Source organism: Branchiostoma belcheri, unplaced genomic scaffold (assembly GCF_001625305.1).
Source record: "Branchiostoma belcheri isolate BF01 breed outbred unplaced genomic scaffold, Haploidv18h27 scaffold2, whole genome shotgun sequence".
NCBI lineage: Eukaryota > Metazoa > Chordata > Leptocardii > Amphioxiformes > Branchiostomatidae > Branchiostoma > Branchiostoma belcheri.
This window is the reverse complement of record NW_017803490.1, coordinates 6737451-6757605: the sequence shown is the minus strand read 5'-3', so window position 1 is coordinate 6757605 and position 20155 is coordinate 6737451. Positions and strand designations below refer to the sequence as shown.

General features: G+C 40.2%; 2 protein-coding genes across 2 annotated transcripts in view; one reads left to right on the top strand and one right to left on the bottom strand.

Annotated features, from left to right (window-relative positions):
- The window catches only part of LOC109468453 (C3 and PZP-like alpha-2-macroglobulin domain-containing protein 8), a 45354-nt gene that overhangs the window by 24605 nt on the left and 594 nt on the right, over positions 1-20155 (bottom strand). Inside the window, exons 2-10 of the mRNA XM_019766697.1 lie at positions 18284-18444; positions 16684-16706; positions 13951-13986; positions 13398-13542; positions 9790-9842; positions 9532-9549; positions 9122-9176; positions 8277-8390; positions 7066-7150 (exon numbers count right to left, since the gene is read on the bottom strand). Of these exons, the coding sequence (XP_019622256.1) occupies positions 7066-7150; positions 8277-8390; positions 9122-9176; positions 9532-9549; positions 9790-9842; positions 13398-13542; positions 13951-13986; positions 16684-16706; positions 18284-18444 (690 nt within the window). The remainder of the gene's footprint in view (positions 1-7065; positions 7151-8276; positions 8391-9121; positions 9177-9531; positions 9550-9789; positions 9843-13397; positions 13543-13950; positions 13987-16683; positions 16707-18283; positions 18445-20155) is intronic.
- LOC109468956 lies at positions 1113-6399 on the top strand. The gene is made up of 2 exons (XM_019767331.1): positions 1113-1374; positions 4682-6399. Exon 2 carries the CDS (start codon positions 4901-4903, stop codon positions 6008-6010), a length of 1110 nt encoding a protein of 369 aa, XP_019622890.1. The 5' UTR covers positions 1113-1374; positions 4682-4900; the 3' UTR covers positions 6011-6399.

Genomic DNA, 20155 nt, shown 5'->3' with positions numbered 1-20155 from the left:
AAGACACCTGTTGGATTCCAAAGATTCTGCGTTTTCCCTGCAAGGACACTTTCAGATGAGGTAATTTTGTATGTTGTAAAACTGTGTGGATACTTCTTAGAAAGTTTTGGTCCTTGGCATAAAATGTATTGGTTAGCACACGTTTCTCTTCTCCATTTTAGAGTCAGGTATGGTAACAGTAATAGTATCCTTTGGGTATCTTTCATGACAATCACTAAGAACAAACATTTCTTGAGATACGATTGCTGAATGCAAACTTTAACTAAGTAAGTAAAGACAAACATCAAGTATTTGATGTCATACAAGGTGACTCGTGTATTAAGTTATAAACTTATATCTTACAAGTTTAGAATACATTATTATAGTTCAGTGTTCCAAAAAGTAAAACTCTACAAAAAAAATGAACATTTCTTTCATGGATACTAAATATTGTTATGCCAATACAGTCATTCTATTTTGACAATAAACATATAGTCCATTTTCCATTTCATTTTATTTTTTTGCTTAATTTGCCCTGCAATGTAGCACCCATACAGTTACTTTGCTGCAAGTTTTATGTACATATTATGTATATAATGTTACATATTATGTTGTGCCATATGGGCACTGAGAGGATTTCTATACATACAGGGCAGGCAGCCAACTTTTTGCCAAGAGACTCTATCTACAAGTGACTGTATAGACTATACTACAAGTCATCGTGTAGCCACTTTGGTATTTAATCTGTGCAAAATCAAACTGTTATTTTCAAAGTTCAAGTAGTGACATCATTTTCCAAGTGACCCCTGCATAGATTTTAACCTCTAAATTGCTTTTAAACACAAGTAGAGTTAATCTTTTTCCAACAGCGACTGATTTTCAGCCTCACGTGGCGACACTAAGTCTGATCTCGCCTTCTAACCTGCCACCATTCCGTCTCAATTCATGTTCTATTATTGAACTTAGCTTCACGCATATCTTAACCAGTCAGGAACAATGATTGTAACCAGGCTGGTATAAGATTAATATCTTTCCAAACATCAATAAAAAAGTTGGACGTATTTATCTTCAAACAAGTGGATAATGAGGTTGCTAGCGACCACCTAATTTTGTTTGCACTTCCAAGCAAAGAGCGGACATAGTTCACACATACACGTTCGCAAAACAGCGTTTTGTTCCGCTAATGCTCGTGTGCTTGCAGGAATAATAGACAGGACAAGTACGTGAGTTAGGTGATTAGGGAAAAATTTCAGGTGGGATTCTGGCCACTTTTTTTTAGTAAACCCCGCGGCTTAACTAAGCCTTGAGATCCTGTGTTGGCTGCTGTTGCTGTTGTTTATTCAGGAGTTATTTTTGTAGTTAGGTACAAGAGACCAGGCAGAGTGGATCAGGCAGGTATGTATGGTACATTCAGTCTTTATTCAGGGAGTTTTGTAGGCTTCTTGTAGCTATTCAAGCATGAAATTTGTCTCTCATGAATGCAGTTTTAAAGTGGAAAATTTGTGTGTGTGTTAGGGTTAGGGTCAGGGTTAGTTAGGAACAGTTGTGTAGAGTGTGTTGTACTTGTAGCCATGACTGTCATGCAGGTCATTACAGAACAGAACATAGTGACCGTTGTTCTCCAAGCTTCGTTGTTCTAAAAAGCAGGATCTGTATGTTAGAGGCCCTCTCACAGACTATGAGTGTTGTATCAGCTGAACTTGGTCGTGGGTCTGACTCTTGAGATCAACTTACATTTCAAGTGGGTTCTTAACTTACATGTACCTCTACTAGCACATACAAGTTCAACAGACAATATGTCTACTTTTTTGCAGTATTGTAGCAGCAATGTGCTTTTCTAGAAGGCTGGATTTCTGGATTAAAATTTCCCTTTTTTTGTCCGTTGATGAAACAACATAAAAAACAACATATTATTATAACAGCAACTCTCATAGTTCTGTAGGATAGCCTAAGATGCTGCTACTATAAAAAAATCTATGAATTTTAAGAGCTCTACTAAAAATCAGTATTCCCAAGTAGTGGCTGTATACCTAAACCCATGTTAAGGTCCAGGGACTGATTCAAGTCCTGAGGTTTAGGTTCAGGACCATGGCATATACATTAAGTACAGAGAGGACTTCTCAGTTAACATTTCCCAATGGAAATTGGGGCATCTTTACCGCAAAATATTGTATCGAGCACTGCACTACCAGGGTTTAGAACAATAGAGGCTTAAGCAAGATATCTGGGCAAAACTGTGGCCACATATTTTACGGAGGCCAACACTTGACAATGCCCAGTGGCAATGTTTTCTTCATTTTGCATATTTTGCAAATTTTTGACTATTGAAGATTTCAGATGGTTTAGAACAAAAAGGAGAATGTGACATGATTTTTTGTAAGTCTGGAACTTTTTCCTGCAAACCGGTACAAAGCACTATTCTCAAGGTATGCATACTTCATATATCCAGGTGTTTGTGACATTTGTATCTTTCACGTTGCTAAGTTGCTGGGAGTCTATGTGTACCTTCCCATGGCTCAAGTATTTTAATTTAGATGTTTAGATTAACTTAATAAATCACAGTTACTGTTTATAAAAGAAACCAAGGGGGATAGAGAAATTAGGAAATTATGTGGTGCTTGAAGGAAATTGGCTATCAGACAAATCCCCATGGAAATCAAATTGTACACATTTCTACTTATTGGCGGATGTATTTCATTCTTTGTTCTCAAAGGCATTTAAATGCAATTTTAGGGCGGCAAAACTTTTTTGAAGTTAATTACTGGTCAATCTTTTAATGTAGTAATTTGAATCAATCCTATACCATAGGATATTCATATCTGAGAGGCAAAAAAAGCGGAAAATGTTGTTGCTTGTTTTGTATTGTTGGCTGCTTCAAGCTATTTATGGACAGTACCAAAAAAGAGACGTGTTATGTAGCCTGTTTTTAGACTATTTCAAACTCTTTAAGTATGAAATGAAGACGATAATATGCTAAGAAATGGCAGTAAATGTCAATATCAGTCAGATTTCCTCATCCAGAATATTTTTCCGACCTGAAATTGCATTGGATGCTTTTAAAAGAAGAATAACATCCCGAGCAGGTTTGTATAATTGGTCCACTTCATTCACACATGTATGAGCCAAACTAGTTCTATTCATAATATACAAAGCCTCGGGCAAAAAATGACTGACTCAGATGTATTGTATACACATTAAGCTTAGCTTACTTCTAAGGACACTCAGAAACCAGGGAAAAAACAACTTTTGCGAACAAGGTATTGCGAGTCTAATTTTCAGATTTTCCTGTTAGTTTGGTCAACGGATTTGTACACAAGTTCTTAGACCACCAGTCCTATTCTAATTAACTGTAAGGCTTGCTGGTGTCTTATAATGCGTGTGACCCACTTTAAGTATCGACTGTTGTCAAAGGACTGGTTGTCAAGTGGACTTAAGTCGACTTCCTGTGTGTACTATAAGACAGGTGGTCAGTGTAAGGAACGGAACTGCACAGAGCAGAAAATTCTGGATTTACTGGGTTCTTACAATTCCATGCCACAGAAATATCAGGTAAAGCTATATTATCTGTTGCCTTGTTTTTGCAATAGATAGACTTTATCTGAAATCTTATTGTGCTGTCATGTCTTTCTTGTATCTATGGTAAAGTCAAATGGCAGGCAGTTACAATGTATGTTGTGCAAACTCTGCTAACAATGGTGAAATAGGTCACCCTGGTTTTACATGGCTCAAATTTGTTCCTAAAACCAACTGTGTAATGTTGTGTGATTTTGTTGTAACATTTAGGGTCAATTTGCCTTGTGCAAACCTTACACTTAGACATACAATGTAGAAAACAGTCCGGGACCCATGATTTTAACATAACGTAATATAATATGCAGCTCTGATATAGATTATTATGTTCAAGTCTGATTTAGGACCATCATAAAAAGTGGGTGTGATATAGAATATTTGGCATTCTAAAGTGCTTCTTCTTTCACAATTCGCTTAAATTTGGAGTAAAAATCTAAGCTTGAAACTTGGTTGATAATTTCGTTGAATCATTTTTAGACAGAGTCAAATGGCTTCATCATTATTTGACATCACCTATTCATGTTGTCCCTACGTATCTGTGATTGTCCTAAGAATGCCACATTCTGTGATAACAGGTGTTGTTGGTATGTACTGTAAGGGACCAGGTAAACACCACACAGCGTTATCTACTGCTGTTAGCTCTGGTAACAAAACATGCCAGAAGTTAGCTACAACAAACCCATCTGTCAGGCTATGTGTATGCTACTCCCTTATGTTACCAGGTATTTTGTAGGCATAACTTCATCATCGACATGATACATAATATAATACAAGGCTTCTTCTATATGCATGCAGTCACTGTCTTTTTTATTGTAACATGTCATGTTATAATGTTAGAGGTAAGTTTTATTTTTGCTGTTGTTTTTGAATGGGCTACAGTATTGTTTCCATTATTGACTTAAAAACATTGTGAAAAAACTCTTTTCATCTCCCATTCAATCCCAGTGATATAGATAAATGAATTAAGAGTAATTTCACATTCAAAGGTGGAAACTTTGTTGTAAATGTTTCAGTGGAAAGAGATGAGGAAGCAAAGTTAGGTTAGCCAGCTACAGGTAAACACAATGAATTTATATATCATCAATTTTGCTGACCTCTGTTTTCTACTAAACAAGCAATATTTGTTTTGCAGGTGAAACAAATGAAGAAAGAGGCAATTTGTGCCCAAAATTTCTCTTGGTCAAAAGACAACCCGATCAAGGCTGTTGTCTGACACTCTATGGAGTTTGACTTGCTCAGTATTGACTGTTAAATCCTAAGAATGAATATATCGAGCAAACCTGGACATAAGGAGGCCACCCTTTCATACTGGACTTTAAAAAAAAGACTGCAGTAACATCATCTTTATCATATGCCAGCGAAACAAGGGCCAAACATCTACGGACCCTTCTCTAACAATACCATGACAACACAGTTTGGACGAGAGGGCCAGTTCTACCACCCGTTTGCGATAGGGGTGTCTCGTGAGCATGTGTACGTGGCAGACAGGGCAGGGAGGGGCCGCGTCCAATGTTTCACCTTCCATGGTGAGTTCCAGAGCTGTTTCAACTTGTACTTCAAGAGGGAAGAGGTTGATGAGACGGTTAACGGAATTAATGGACACGAGGAGGAAGAATCAGAGGAGGATGGAATAGAGTCGACTGATTTGGAGAGTCTGACATGGAAAACTCTTGAGTTAGAGGTTGAGAGCGGTGCACTGATTGTTGACGGAAAGGGTAAAGTCATATTTGTGGGACGAGGAAAACCTTGTGGAATGGACGAGTACACCAGCATGGAATGCACGCCCGTGATCTACATCTACGATCCTGCCACCGAGCAGACGACGCTCACGCGGATCACGAGCGAATCCGGCGTGATCGTGAGCAAGATCGAGGACGCGAGGCTTCTACCCAACGGCTGTGTCGCGCTCGCAGATCAGAACAAGGTCCACCTCTTAGACCCGGCGGGGTCTATCGTATCGAGTTTGGACTTGTACCATCCGGAGGGTTTTCCGGAAACCGCGTCAGAGATGTGTTCGTGTGGCAACGACACCGGCCAGGGGTCCTTCATACGCTATCCTGTACGTTTTGCAGTGTACACGCAAGACAACGCCATTCTACTACCCGTGTCTATTACAAAGTACGGCACGATTAAAGTCCTGGACAGCAGAAAACAGACCGTTTGTTTCCAGTTTGGGTCCCTCGGGCTCGGTGACGGGCAGTTCCATGGGACTACGAGTTGCAACGGACCCTACAACTACCCCCGCGACGTGTGTGTGGACATCTGGGGAAGGATCATTGTTAGCGACTACGGGAACTGCCGTGTGCACATGTTTGACCGAGAGGGGAGGTTCATTAAGCATGTAGTGACTAAGGAGAGTGGACTGCACACACCCATAGCAGTCAGAACTTCCCGAGATGGTAGGGTGGTGGTGCTTAATGCTGCTCCTCCATATGTTCAGATTTTCTCCTACGAACCATAGCAAATGGTGTGGAAAGGATACAGAACAAAACTTTAGCTGTGGTCAAAGAGATGAGCTGGTGAAAGTCAACATGATCTTGAGCCAGTTTAACTCACTGAAGTCATTACAGAAGAGACTAATACATACAGTATATTACAGGCTCATTTCACTATAGCTAGCCACTAGCATTTTTGGCAAGCACCATGATAAACAGACATAACGTCATGATTGAAATCTTTTTCAGTAGTGTGCATGTCGAGTGTAGACATACACTTTAACAGCCGGGATTTGAACCCATAACCTCTAGGTCCACAGGCAGAGTTGCTAACTTTTCTGCCCTGCAATTGCTAGCCAAAAACTAAAGTTAAACTCTTTTATCCTTTTTAGATCTTGCACTTAGTAATCTAACCAAATTATTTATTACTGATGTCACAAATTTGAATGGTTTGTCTCTTACAAGAGTGCCTCTTACAAGAGGTACATGTATACACAAGTCATTGAGGAATATTGTGCAATTATTACATAATGGCTCCTGATGTATCCAGAGCCAAGCTTTCTCCAGAACCATACTCAGGTACGGTTCTGGATAAGTCAGTGCGTATCATGAATGATGTCTGGGGCAAATCTATCTTCTTGAATACAAGAAGACTAAATTACAATGCATAGTATCCAAAACTGTGCCTGATCCTAATCCAAACTCAATCAGGCACAGAACTGAATTGGCATGAATCTGGATATGATTGTTCCTCCTTTAACCTGAGTTCTCCCTGATGACTGCATATCCTATGCAGATAATACTGTAATAGCCAAACAGGCCTCCCTAGCAGTTAACATCTGTGTCCATAATATCACCAGGGTCCATAATATCACCACCTTGAGAAATAGTGTGCTTAAAGATATTTTTACTGCAACATACCCTAGGTATGTACATTTGATGTGTGAAGGAGTGCATACCTAAAGTATGTTGCAGTAAAAATATCTTAAAGCACACTATTTCTCAAGGTGGCGATATTGTGGACCCTGGTGATATCATGGACACGGATGTTGAAGGGTTAAAGAGACATCCCCCTGCTCACCTGGCTGTGATGTTCACCTGTTCACACCTGTCCAAATCAACGATGTATCTTGGAGGAGTGATGATGACTTCAAACTTGGGTAGAACTAAAAGAAAAGAAAAAATCCATTACAGAATTGTAACATAACATAACATAACATAATAATGGTCGGATAAGGAGGCTATATAGCCTAATATAGTATATAAATCCGCTTCTTAAGCTTAACATTAAACAACACAAATATAAAGTTCAGTTCTAAGCACAAATATAAAGTTCAATTCTAAACACAAATGCAACATGCAACAATGTGAATTGAGAGTTGAGACATTACTAAGATCCATTGATGAAAATTAAACATCCAGGTAATGAGAAATACAAGGAAAATGTTACTCAAGCAACAGGATAGATTTTAAAAACTGATGAACATTTCAAGTAGCATCCACTCAACAGCCTTATGGACCTTGAGTCACTGACAAAAATAAGTGGACACTACTTGAAATGTCTGACAGTTTTCAAAATGTATCCACTTGCTTGAGTAACATTTTCCTTGTGCATTAGCAAGATTATTCAAAAACAATCTTTATGAAATAATGTAATAGTTACAGACAAAAGAAGTTGATAGCAAAGTTTTAAAAAGTTAATATTCACCACCAATCAAGTCAAAACTTGATTCAGAATTTCATGATTAGTGTACATGTACTTAATGATTCATTAATTTATTCGAATTCTATTGTAAATTATTATTCAGAATTGACGAAGGATGATTGTAGGAAGAAATCTTGGTGCCAGTTTGAATTCAAAATCAATGATGATGTGCAATTTGGGGAAACTTTTAATGAACTGGCTTCTGTTATCAAACAGAATATCTTCCTACAATATCCTGATTTGTACCTAAGAATTACGACAAAGAATGTTGTGGAAATTAAGTCCTTAAAAATTGCAGAATAGTTCTTGTGATTAATTGACATACTTTTTACAAAAACATGAAGGTCAAACACCAGGTAGAATATTGTTTGTTATTATTATTGATACAAAATAAAAATTAAAGCAAATTGGATAAATTATCTGAGATTATTTAGACTATTTCAGCCACCGATGAAAGATAGAAGATGCTACAGCTGAAACATCTGACTTCTCAAAGAATTTATCCATCTACTTGATTTTTTTATAATACGTAATGATAACACATGTATATTCAAATGCAGCAAGATATCTGTCTACACCATACGTACCGTATTTCTGTATACTGAATGTTTTGTTGTACATCTGTCCCTGCACCTCCACAAAAATGGTCCAGTCCCCCAGAATGGGCTGGTCCGAGATGGGGAAACTCATGTTCACCACCCCTGCAAAAATGGGACAGTCCAAATCATTCCAAGGAAACATATGTGGGATTTGTTACTGTTAAAATATTGTCTTTGTTTTTCTGCCATCCTTGTGCACTGTTGAACATTTTCACAACTAACAATTCTCAATATGTGACAGACCACGTTCACATAGCCTCCTTTGCAGACTTCTAGTAGGGCAGTGTTTATTTCTACAAGTGGCTAGAGTTTGTTTGTTTTTTCTACCCCAAAGCTATATCGCCTGCTTTGTTGGAGACACATTAGATAACTTCCTTGCTGCATAACTCCCTCTGTCTCAATACAGAACCTTAGCCAATGTAAAAAAAATCCCCCCTTGGACAAAAAAATATCACTGCCCCTCCAAAAAGTCTGCAAAGGAGGCTACTGTTAAAACCATGGAGTTACAGAGTATAGTTGATAATCATTATGTCACAGTAAATGTTGTCAGCAACAAAACAACGCATCTTACAGCACCAAGAGTGTCTACTGCCGCAATATCATGTAATCATCATAGCCCAAGCATGGGAAATTGTAATTTGGAAAAGCAATAAAAGCAATGTTGCAAAACAAATTTAACATTTGCAATCAATAAAAACATCCAGAAAAAGCTCATTTTTGTGATTCGTCTCTCATTTCAGTTCAGATGTGGGATTGCTAATAACTATATAATAGTATGCTACCATCAGATCAGGCTATTTTAATGAAAATATTGACAAAACAGTGGAACTTACCACAGCAAACTGGCTTTAAGTCCCTCCATTGGATCATCTTTGAACCATGTGGGTCCTGATAAATACAAAGAAACAAACGGATAAAAAGAAAAAGTGAAATTGATACTGATGTGAAAACAATTTTATCAAAGTACAGCAAGTTATAGTTTATGTTACAACATCAACAAACGCACTGAAATATTTTGTATTCTTTTTGAGTCCTATCACTCTATCATCTAAACAACTGTGAAAATTTAAACAACTTGTGAAAAACCTTTGAATCCAATCACTTCAATAATCAAATCTACGAGTATCAGAATGCACAAGTTGATCATTGCACACAATGCCTATCCAATGGTGATACAAAAACGACCTCTAGCAGTCCAGCTCAGTACTGCAGCACTACTCTAGCTCATACCATGTATACTCACCGTTATGTAAGCCTCCATCTGTTTGGGGAAAGAAAATTAAAATACTTGGTCAATAACTGAAATATTAATGGTAAAATTTGTAACGTTAACATTACAAAATGCCGGTGTCAAACATTTTTGTCATTCAATTAAGCAAAGATATCCAGCTGCAGTGAAGTGACAAATTAAGTGTGTGGCGTACAAGCTAGAGAAAATAACAGATCAAGAAACAAATATTCAAACAAACAAACAAACAAACAGTCACAGAAGTGTGCTTACCCCTGCGTCCAGTGGCCGTAGGTTGGGGGTCGTCGTAATCACATTGATAAAAGCTGTTGGGATAGACGGAGAAAAAAAACAACATTTTAGCTCAATAAAACAAGTATAAAAACACTCGTGTACGTCATAACTACACATGTGATGAAGTTAAATTTATACCATGGAGGTTTCCATTCTGATTATCCTCCTTGAAATTGGCTAAACTGAGTTTTTCCAGCGGCAATACGACTCGAATAACGGGACTACAACTTTGGGGGCAGCCGAACTTCAAACCTTCCTACGCGGCCTCCCTGCCTCGAAACGTGTTCTTCCTCGCTAGGACGGCGTTCTTCCTCCTGTATTCCACCTCCTACGACAAGGCATGGTTCTCTGTCTTCACGCATACTTAAAACTATTTGTTAAATCAAAACATTAACTTGTTGACGCGTGGAACTGCAGTTTTTAGTAGAGATGGGAGTTTGACCTTTCACCTTTGGTCTATACTAGTACCGATTATCCAAATAATTCGCATCAATACCGCCTATCTGACACTGCCTCGCCGCATCGTCCAAATCATGTCGCAACATATTTCTGACATTAAAAGGTCACATTTAACCCGGCTTTCTGACATTACAGACAGAATTTATTGTGAATTCATTCATCCATTTCGAACTATCTTATGTTTTCCCCGTAAACGTAGCTTGGCCTTTGACCTGACGTGAACATCATATTATCCATATCAAATCGCAAGAAGTTCGCGTATCTCATATAACCGACAAAATCAATTTCATGTACACACATGCTTTATGTCCGTTGCCAAAAACTTCAATATACATGTTTTGTTTTGTTACGGACATTACAAACAGTCTGCTTATAAGTACATGTATACCATCAACACATGGACAACATATCTTCTCACGTCCTCGAGTTAGGTTCGTGGACACAACTTCACAAAAACTCCAACACTCCAACCGGCCATGTGCCCGGCCGGAACTCTGATTCACCGATCTCCCGTCACGATTCCAACACAGTCCAGTTTGTTTTGAAGTGGCGCTAAACATCTCAAATCTGGACACCGGTACACAACATGCTAACTTGTAAACCAAGGAGCCACTTGAGAGCGACAAGAGGGTCCTGTGCGATACTCAATGTTGACAAGACTCTCAACACTGTGTTTATGTGCTTGATAAGAACGGACAGGCCCGTCTAGGGTGTTCAAAGTGATATGCACAGAAAATGACATTCCTCTACTTTAGAGTACGATCACTCTCGGCCAGTAAGGGCACTGTCTTTGCTCATTAAATCATGATCACGACCTCCTTTCGATCAGTTTTCTACACAAAAAGTTACAACGAAGAACTTATAAGTGTAATAGCACCATAATGTAGCTTTTCTTGTATGCTCCATGGAATCATAGGTACCATCAGAAGTTCACAACTATGTTGTGTTGAAAGTTATGTTGAATCTTCAAAAGTTCTCTCTGTGTATTTTTCTCCTAATCTCATCTTTAGGAGTAGTACTATGTGTTCCTTATTGTCATTGATGTTGTATCCGATGATCAGTAGATTGTAGTGAATTTCCGTTTTTTTTTGTACAATTTTTTTTGTACAATTTTTTCCTGTCTTTTAAAACTCCAGTGCAGCCGTGTCAGATGTCGTCTGAAATGTCACTGATCGTACGTCGTTGACGGTTTCCACCACCTCAGTGAGATAGAGAACCCTGCGGGATGTTTGTGTAGTCTGTTTATCAACAACACAAGGAGGTTGTAAACGTCCTGTGGTCCTACTGGAACTTGAGAGTTCTGACTCACAGTGGCGTGACATGGGGTCTTATCTAAACACCAGTAAAGCATCAGAAACAAGCCACCGACACGAAAATCTAGAGTTGTATTTGAAACGAAAAGTTTCCAACTGAACACGAAAGAATATTTCAAATTCATATTCAGAACTGGCATGAATGTTCTAAATCGCTGTTTTGAAAAAAATGACATGCAAAACATTCTATGCTTTTATCATCACTGAATTTTGGCACGAAGTTTGATTTGTCCGGTTCTGACCGGAACTAACTCTGACGCAAATGGGAACAAGAACGATAAAACTTTTTTTTTCGACGCTGAAAACATCGCTTATTTGTCGTAAACATTAAAAATCTATAGTCTGTTTATGTCGTACATAAACTACAAATTCCCTTTTTTTACTGTTTTTCAGTGATAAAACTGTGTGGCGCCCGGGCAGTTTACCGGCCATGTTTGTCAACAAACTGTAAAACATATTCCGTTTGATTGTGAAATGTCTGGTTCATGGCATGACTGATACTGGAAATGTACATCGCCAAGGATGTCTGAGCTGACCAACAAACTGCATGTATGTGTGTGCACGCCTGTATGTGTGTGTGTGTGCGTGTGTGTATGTGTGTGTGTGTGTCTGTGTGTGTGTGTGTGTGTGTGTGTGTGTGTGTGTGTGTGTGTGTGTGTGTGTGTGTGAGCGCGTGTGTGTACCCAGTGCAGCATCAGTGTTTTAATAATTCATGGATAAGGCAATCCGTATACTGCCCGCTAAATTCGCATCATTATTTCATAGTTCGGGCAGTTAAAAAAGCACTGCAAAAACAATCATTGGGACCTCCAATATGTCAGCCCAGTCGGTAGCGTGGTCATTAAAATTTTCAATGAGTTCTCACCACACGTACACAACGCCATCGCATTTTTCCTCCACGAATTTCTAACGTAAATATACAGTAAATAGGTGAAAATCCTGTTTTCAAGCCCTGGGATTTGTACGTGCGCCTTTAAAGTGTAATCACAACAAATACAGGCAAAGACAAATACATTGTACATGTGTAGATAAATTCGAGAACGAAAACATGAACCAAACGTGCTTCCTAACACTCGTTAAGTGTCAGGAATCCTGCGAATGTTCCCATCCATCCACCCACTTCTAACTACCAGAGATTCCAGACATTCTGTGTTGATATGGGGGACCGCCACTTGACATGACAAGGAAAGAACCGCAGTCAAATACTTGAGCGTGGCTCAGACATTCTAAGAATGCATAAAAAGCAACAAATTACTTTTTTCCTTTACAAAGTGGTCACGATAATTGTAAGTCGTCGTACAGTACGATTTTGACGTCGTAGGATGTCCAAGCGGGCTGTGAAAGAACCATCATCCGACAATGATCACCGATAGCTCTCTCGATATAATTTTCTTAAGGGCATGTTGGCCCTGGAGCCAAGGAACTGGCCTGTGTAGGCCCAGGAAATAGTCTGGAACCCAGGTAGGCCCCCATCGCGTTCACCACGATCATCGCGCGCTCTGCGACCTGAAATTGGCCGGAGCGCGGACGGAGCGCCGAGAGAGCGCCAAGGTCGCCATGGGAGCATTTGAACCAGCTCAAACCGTCGCCGTGAGAGCGCCGAGGACGGCGATCTAACAATGACCGCAGAGAGAGCGCCATTAGAGCCACGCGTCAATTTATATTCCAAACATGGCAACCTCGGAGATCTCACGGCGCTCTCTCCGCGCTCTGGCCACTTTCAGGTCGCAGAGAGCGCGGCGAGAGCGCCGTCAACTGAATGGGGGTATTTATGAGGAAAGCGGTCCTGTTACTAGTCTACCGGTAACTGCTGACCTGTTTGCCCGGGTTTGTACACGGGTTTGTCCGTCTGGATGAAGACGGTCGAGCCCCTCTCCTCGATAACGACAGACGTGGAGTTGTGAAAGAAGAAGACCTCCTTTTCCCCGACTCTGGCGGCCTGGGCACAGTTCCCACACACCTGCAAACATCAACAATAACATTCTTATTAGCAATACATTAGTAATAGTATAAAGCAGAACTATGTCCTCGGTATTTTATTCCGCGACAACTGTAAATGGTACAATGTATGGCAACAACTATTAAACAAGTAGAATAGAGGTACATGTATAAAATAAAACTTAATTAGCATCCTAAATTACTACAATAATAAGGGATAGCAGAAGCAGATATAGTTGTACAATCGAGTGGGGCTAATCATGAGTTTCGGTATGTTAGCGTTAAGTCAACATTGCTTTTGATATTTTGGTAATCCCCCATCCATTTTCTAATGTCACATTTCCAAACCGATGCCCAACCGGGACTAGAAACGCTACATCCTACGGACCCCTTGGACAGTTGCCTACTGTCTGTGTAAAAACTGACCTACCTTTAACGTGGCCTTGCCTTTTGCATCATGCGGTACCTGTAAGAGAGAGTAGTAAACCATTTAGGGGAAGTAAGGAACAAGGAGACCTAACTACATTTGCTGGCTAAAGCGTCAGCTTAGCCGGTTTCGGTGTGTGTGTGTGTGTGTGTGTGTGTGTGTGTGTGTGTGTGTGTTCAGCACGATAACTCAAGAAGCGTTGGATGGATTGTCGTTAAACAAGGTAGGTGGGTAGATCTTGATAAGACCTAGAAATAATTAGATTTTGCCCCCCCCCCCGTGGCTTGTTTTTTGCAAGATGCATCACTTAATCCATGTTTACATCTAACAAAAACGAATTTGACCCTGTGACCTTTTCCTAACGTAATTTCAGCTCATCAGATTATACTCCGTAAATAAGAAGATTGGGCCGACAGTTATTTCACCTGTTTTACGGTCACTGTAAGGTGAATAGGCTTATAATGTGGAAAGGTCAAGTTCAAGTGAAAGTCCATCACAAATATCAAGGCCAGGGCGCGACTTTGAACTTTGTTTACCATGATTTTAACTTTGCTTACCATGATTTTCTCCTGATATACATGGTTTATCCTAAACCCGTAACAACATGAGATGGGTTCGTCTGAATGTCACTCTAGTGGAGACTGAAAACAAACAACTCAGTGTTCCGTACAGCGTCGAAAGTACCCAAGTACCATCTCTTTCTCCCACTCTTCTTATTCTATCTTATTTTTTTAATCATTTCTTTCGTATTAGCTTTCATTGTGAATCTCTTTCTCTTAACATGCCACTAAAGGTAGGTGAAGCCAATATGGGGAGTAGTGTTGATCCACTGTGTCTCGGGTACAGCTTTAGAAGGCTGTCCTTTAGTTTTAACGTATGTGTGTGGTTTAGCACGATAACGCAAGAAGTTTTAGATTGTCATAAAAGTAGATACTATTAGGTGGATAGGTCTTGATGAGACCTAGAAATGATTAGATTTCATGCCCCCTGGCGGCTTGCCTGGGTACTGCAGCTGAACCTCCGGTTCTGATATCTTGTGATCTGGACATGCTACGGTCACGGATTTTGGATGTTAGAAAGCTCTTGGGCTAGGGAAGAAGCGGCATTAGTTTGGCCCCCTAGCAGCTTTTCTTGAACTGTTTGTTTAAAACTTGTTTTCTCTTGCTCCGCATGCATTGCAGACACTTTGCCCAGCTAGACAACACGCATGCCCAGTGTCCTCCCTTAACCGTGGTTTATCAGGATGTACTCCAACAAGTGGCGGTTGTCTCTCTCTCACAGCAACACCGGGGAGGAGAGCACCACTTCAGCCGGGCTGTACACGGGTCTGTATCTGTGGAGTACGGGCAGCTGGTCTGTAGTCACCCGTATCACGGCTTAGTCCAAACACACGTCTGGAGAGCACGAGTGCGTGTTTCCGCTGGACTGTACTTGACGTTATCTGTGTGTTAGAGCAGGTTTCCTGTGTTTGGTACTTCTTCAATTTCGAACAAGAGGCAACGAGACTCAGTCCTCCGTCTTTGTGTGTATGTGTGTGTGTGTGTGTGTGTGTGTGTGTGTGTGTGTGTGTGTGTGTGTGTGTGTGTGTGTGACTGTGTGTAACGTTACGTTTGTAAATCTAGGGTCAAAACGCGCATACCTTCATTCCATGCGGACCCTTGCAACATCTTCAAAAAGTGACCTGAATGAAGTTCAAGTTTAAGTTACAATTAAATTCCTCCCGCCCCTAAAATCTTGGTATATAGAGCGCTTGTCATCCCTTGCCATGGACCAAAAATTTTAAGTCGTATGGACAAAAGTAGAATCCAAACAAAAAGACTGTCTTGCTCTGTATATATGACATTCAAACAGATGTTGACAGGAAAGATCGCTAAGTTTTTTATTGTCCCATTTTTTCTGCTTGAATATGGATTGTAGAATGGCAAATATAGAGTTACAGTGTTCATTCACAAATTTGCCTTACAGTGGAAATAGTAATTTCTTATTATTTTGATAGAATTTCGTCTGTATGCTGTAAAAACGTGTGCATCACAGTGCCCTGGGTACGAGTTTACCCGGTACAGGTGGTTGACCTTCTATCACCTGATTTATCGTGACCTTCGGTCAGCTGTGGTTTGACCTCTGCGGCTAAGACTGACGGGAGCGAACCTTGGAACCACAAAGTGCCAAAACAACGTTCTTAGGGACAAAACTATCACTGCTGGAGGTCAGAAACCGTGGAGCTACTCCAGTTAAACATTCACCAAATGTGCTCCAAATAGCGCAATGGATTACGCAATCAAATAACAAACCCGCATATTGTCTTAACTCCTACTAGAAAAATTATTCCACAAATACCTTAAGAGCTTGATGTTTCAAGCCTGTATGACCGTAAAATGATTGTTTTAACAATATCTGTATGAATGTAATGACTTAATAAGAGAGAGTAAAACAATAGGAAAGTGCTCAGTGACACACTTGACTTAACCTTGGACTAGTCCATTGTGCATCGTTCGGGGGGGGACTGAACGGCACTTGTTTCGGACAAAAGAGAAAAAAATACTAAAAAAACACAACAAGGGGTGTTAAGAACAACTTAAACGTTGAATTTTGAAATGGCATGTAATGTAACATTCAAAAAGTACAGAAATGTAACTTCAGATCTTATGTTATTGTTCTAAAATAGCTTCGTCCTGAATATGATAACTGAACTGTCTGAAATGTTTGTTGTGTAAGAAGAGAGAGTCTTTGTCCTACCTTGAGACGTAAACTTCCTTTTCCTGTAAGAAGATAAGAAGGACAAAATACTTGTAAGTTGATGTAAATACAGCTGAACCTCTATGTATATCGATGCAATTAATAACGTAAAATGCACAGTATTCACAGTAACCAATCGCAATATATTTAATTAACTCAATGTTTAAGGTTCGATATTGTGAAGAATATACGATCTACCGACTTGCTACTTGGAGTAAAGTATTATAGAGCCATTGTCAAACTATCAGTATGTTGTATTTCAGTGTATTTTGGGAATTTTGTTGTCTTCGTCTTTCAAATCATATTTTCAATTGTCTTAGCATGGGTCATACAAATGAAATTCTGATCTTGAAATTAAATTTCATCTGCATGTAGAAGCCCCTCGACGGAGACGGGGCGCGCCACAGGCTTTCTGCAACTTATAGTCGAGTTACGTGACTGTGTCATTTGCATAACGTGACGTTACTGAAGCGGTGGATTGCTCATTCCTTGACAAAATCTAAAGGTATCTGTTTTTTACCTTTTCAAACCGTTTTTACTGATTGAGGAATATTCTACTAACTTCACAAAGACTGGAGTTGTACAGTCGCAAACTTGTTCAATTTCTTGTATTAGAAATTACAGTAAAATCCAATTCTAGTTCGCTCAACTGTCTCTATATATCCGGCTGAAGGGGGCCTAAATCCCTGGTTTATTTTATAACACCTCGTCTGAATAGTATGAAGTGCTAAAATCCCGACAGAAAGTTTACTAAGCCATAGGTTTTATACGCTGAAGCAGTGTACAGAAGGGCTTTGGCTTCTGAAGTGTCTATTGACTCCCCCAATTATCCCTGTCGGTGTTTCTTTGATCTGGAATTACAGGTAAACTATCTTATCTTTATTGGCGCAGGTGGGTCATCCTTCGTATCACTCCTTATGTTTTACTGTGTGGTACTTTTTTTTGTTCGCATAACCGGTAAAAACAAAATTATGTACAGAAAGTACAAGCTGCGTAAGACCATACTTTAACGTTTGAATGGCCCCCGCTCTTTTTGAAAAGTGTAGCGGGTTCTTTAACGTGGTGTGGCTATCCTAAAATACTGGACCTACAGCTTTACGTTCCATCCGAGAGGACGTCCCTAACCGAAGCTAGGTACTCATTACATAATAATTCTATGACCTCCTTGACCCAATACTTTAGTGACCTAATACGTCAGTGATATGATCTTACGGACTGTATGTGATAGAGATTGTTGACATTTTAATCCCCTGTAACACATCCAGAATCTTCCAAGGTTGACTGACGTTCGGGAGTGGCCTGAGTCTGTCTGACCACATTTAGGCCACGTCTACCTTTCTATAACAATCGAAACGAATTTGAGTTAAATTTGAGTCAAACTTGACGACCGAATACGCCCAGAACACTGCCGACCTACTCCCAACCACCAGCCAACTAAGGCCAAACCTCCCGTCCACAGTCGTATGTTTGACACATTTCGAAACATTTGGCTGGCGCAGCCGAACAGTACCCGACTTTGCCGAACACCAGCTAATAACAGTCACGTAGAATGCCTTTGTTTTCTTGTAGGTAATCCATGAAAATGAATTTTCAGACCGACCTGTGATAGTTTCAGCGGCAGAGGCCACGCTGGCCCTGTTGATGTGTACCGTAGCCTCCACATGGACGGGACTGGTGACGTTAAACATCGTGATGCTGATGACTTCCTCCACACCAGGTCTGAACACCAGGGGCGCCACGGCCATGTAACCAGCTCCGGGGCTGGGGAAGGGACGGAGGAGGGAAGAAGTGAATGAATGAATGAACGAACGAACGAACGAACGAACGAACGAACGAATGAATGAATGAATGAATGAATGAATGAATGAATGAATGAATAATAATAATTCGCAGGTTCGGTACTGCACTGGTCTAATCAATATTTCATGTCGGCTCGCTCCTAGTCTCGCTGTCTAGCAGTCTTGCTGACGGTATGAAGAGAGGCTATCCCTGAACTGGGGTTACTATTTTGTTTTGTATCCCTTCTTTGTTTAATAATCTTGAAATGACAGGTTTCTGTAATGCGCGAGCGTGTGGGTCTGAGTAGTGAGAGAGTCTACCTCTCTTTCTCTCTCTTTATGTGTGTGATTGTGTCTGCGCGTATATGAGAGAGAGAGAGAGAGAGAGGAAAGAAGAGAGGATAGAGGGAAAGAAAGTCAGAATAAGGTGGCTAAAATATCGTGCGTTGCTTGTACGTAAGCCGCTTTGGGTCCTAACAGAAGACCGTCTATCTGACAGAGTTGAAGTATGTGCGGAGGAATGCCACCAGGAGACCGTGACTTCCTGGCTTGTCGCACACGCGGTTCACGGTCAAGGTCAAACAATGAAGGACGAGGCTGTCGGGTGCACGCCACTGTCAAGGCTCGGGCTTTGTTAGTGTTTCAGAATGCCAAATATTTTCATTCAAAAAATGTGTAATTCTCGACAATGTAGTTTCATTGGATTTAGTAAAATATGTTAAAGGAAAGACTTCAGCGAATTCATTTGTGGCCTATTGGGACGAAAATGTTTGCAACGATAGAAATAGACACGCCATTGCGTTTGTTGTTAACGTTATAGACCTTCCAAACTAAAACAACATCTTACATTGGAACGGGAAACGCGGCTATGTAGATGTAAATATATAGAGAGCGGACTATTTCTCTATCTATTTAAACCGACACAATTTCGCACTGCAGTCAACCTTCATGATTCCCTAAATACAAACACACGGTAATACCAGAGGTATAAAAACGCGATGATTCGGATCGTTAAAATACTATAACAGACTCTCTTTGTCACTGGTTAAGCGAAATAGATATAATACATTCCCCATATATTGATAGAACGTAATGGAAAAATAATCAAGCAGCTGGATATATTCTCTAACGAGTCAGACGTTTCAGTTAGCATCCACAATTTGTCTTAAGTGACAGTGAATAACGAAACATTCATCGATGTAGTGAAATAGTTTTTATAAATGTGTACTCTAAAAGAATGATAATTCGGTGGCCACCACTGTCAAAAACACCTATTGTGCGGTCCTCTATAAATTTTAACACGTGCAGTCTTTTCCGCTGCTTTTGTTGTTGTTATTGGCGACTGAATTCCAGTCACAACGTGGTATCAAAGTAGCTCGTGTTTACGACAATTTTCTTTCACGCGGCTCAAAAAAACGTCTTTGTCAGCAGCAGCGTTTAAACCTGACCCCTGGCCTCAGATTCCAAAGATCCGCACACCGCATAAAAAGTCAGAACAGGCCGGGGTTTTTACAGGGCTGGTTTTGTGTGGCTACAGGATTATCGGAGCTTTGGGGGACAAACACCGTGGAAGCGAAGATTACACAACAGTTCTTAGAGAAACATGTTTTCCTACGTGTTCTCTTCGCACACGACAAAAACAGGACTTGTTTAAGACCCCTTCCAGACATGGTCATTTATTAATCAGGTGGGTT

Bases quoted from the DNA above. Each gene is read 5' to 3' on its own strand.
- LOC109468956 (XM_019767331.1), top strand. From the start codon at position 4,901: ATGCCAGCGAAACAAGGGCCAAACATCTACGGACCCTTCTCTAACAAT.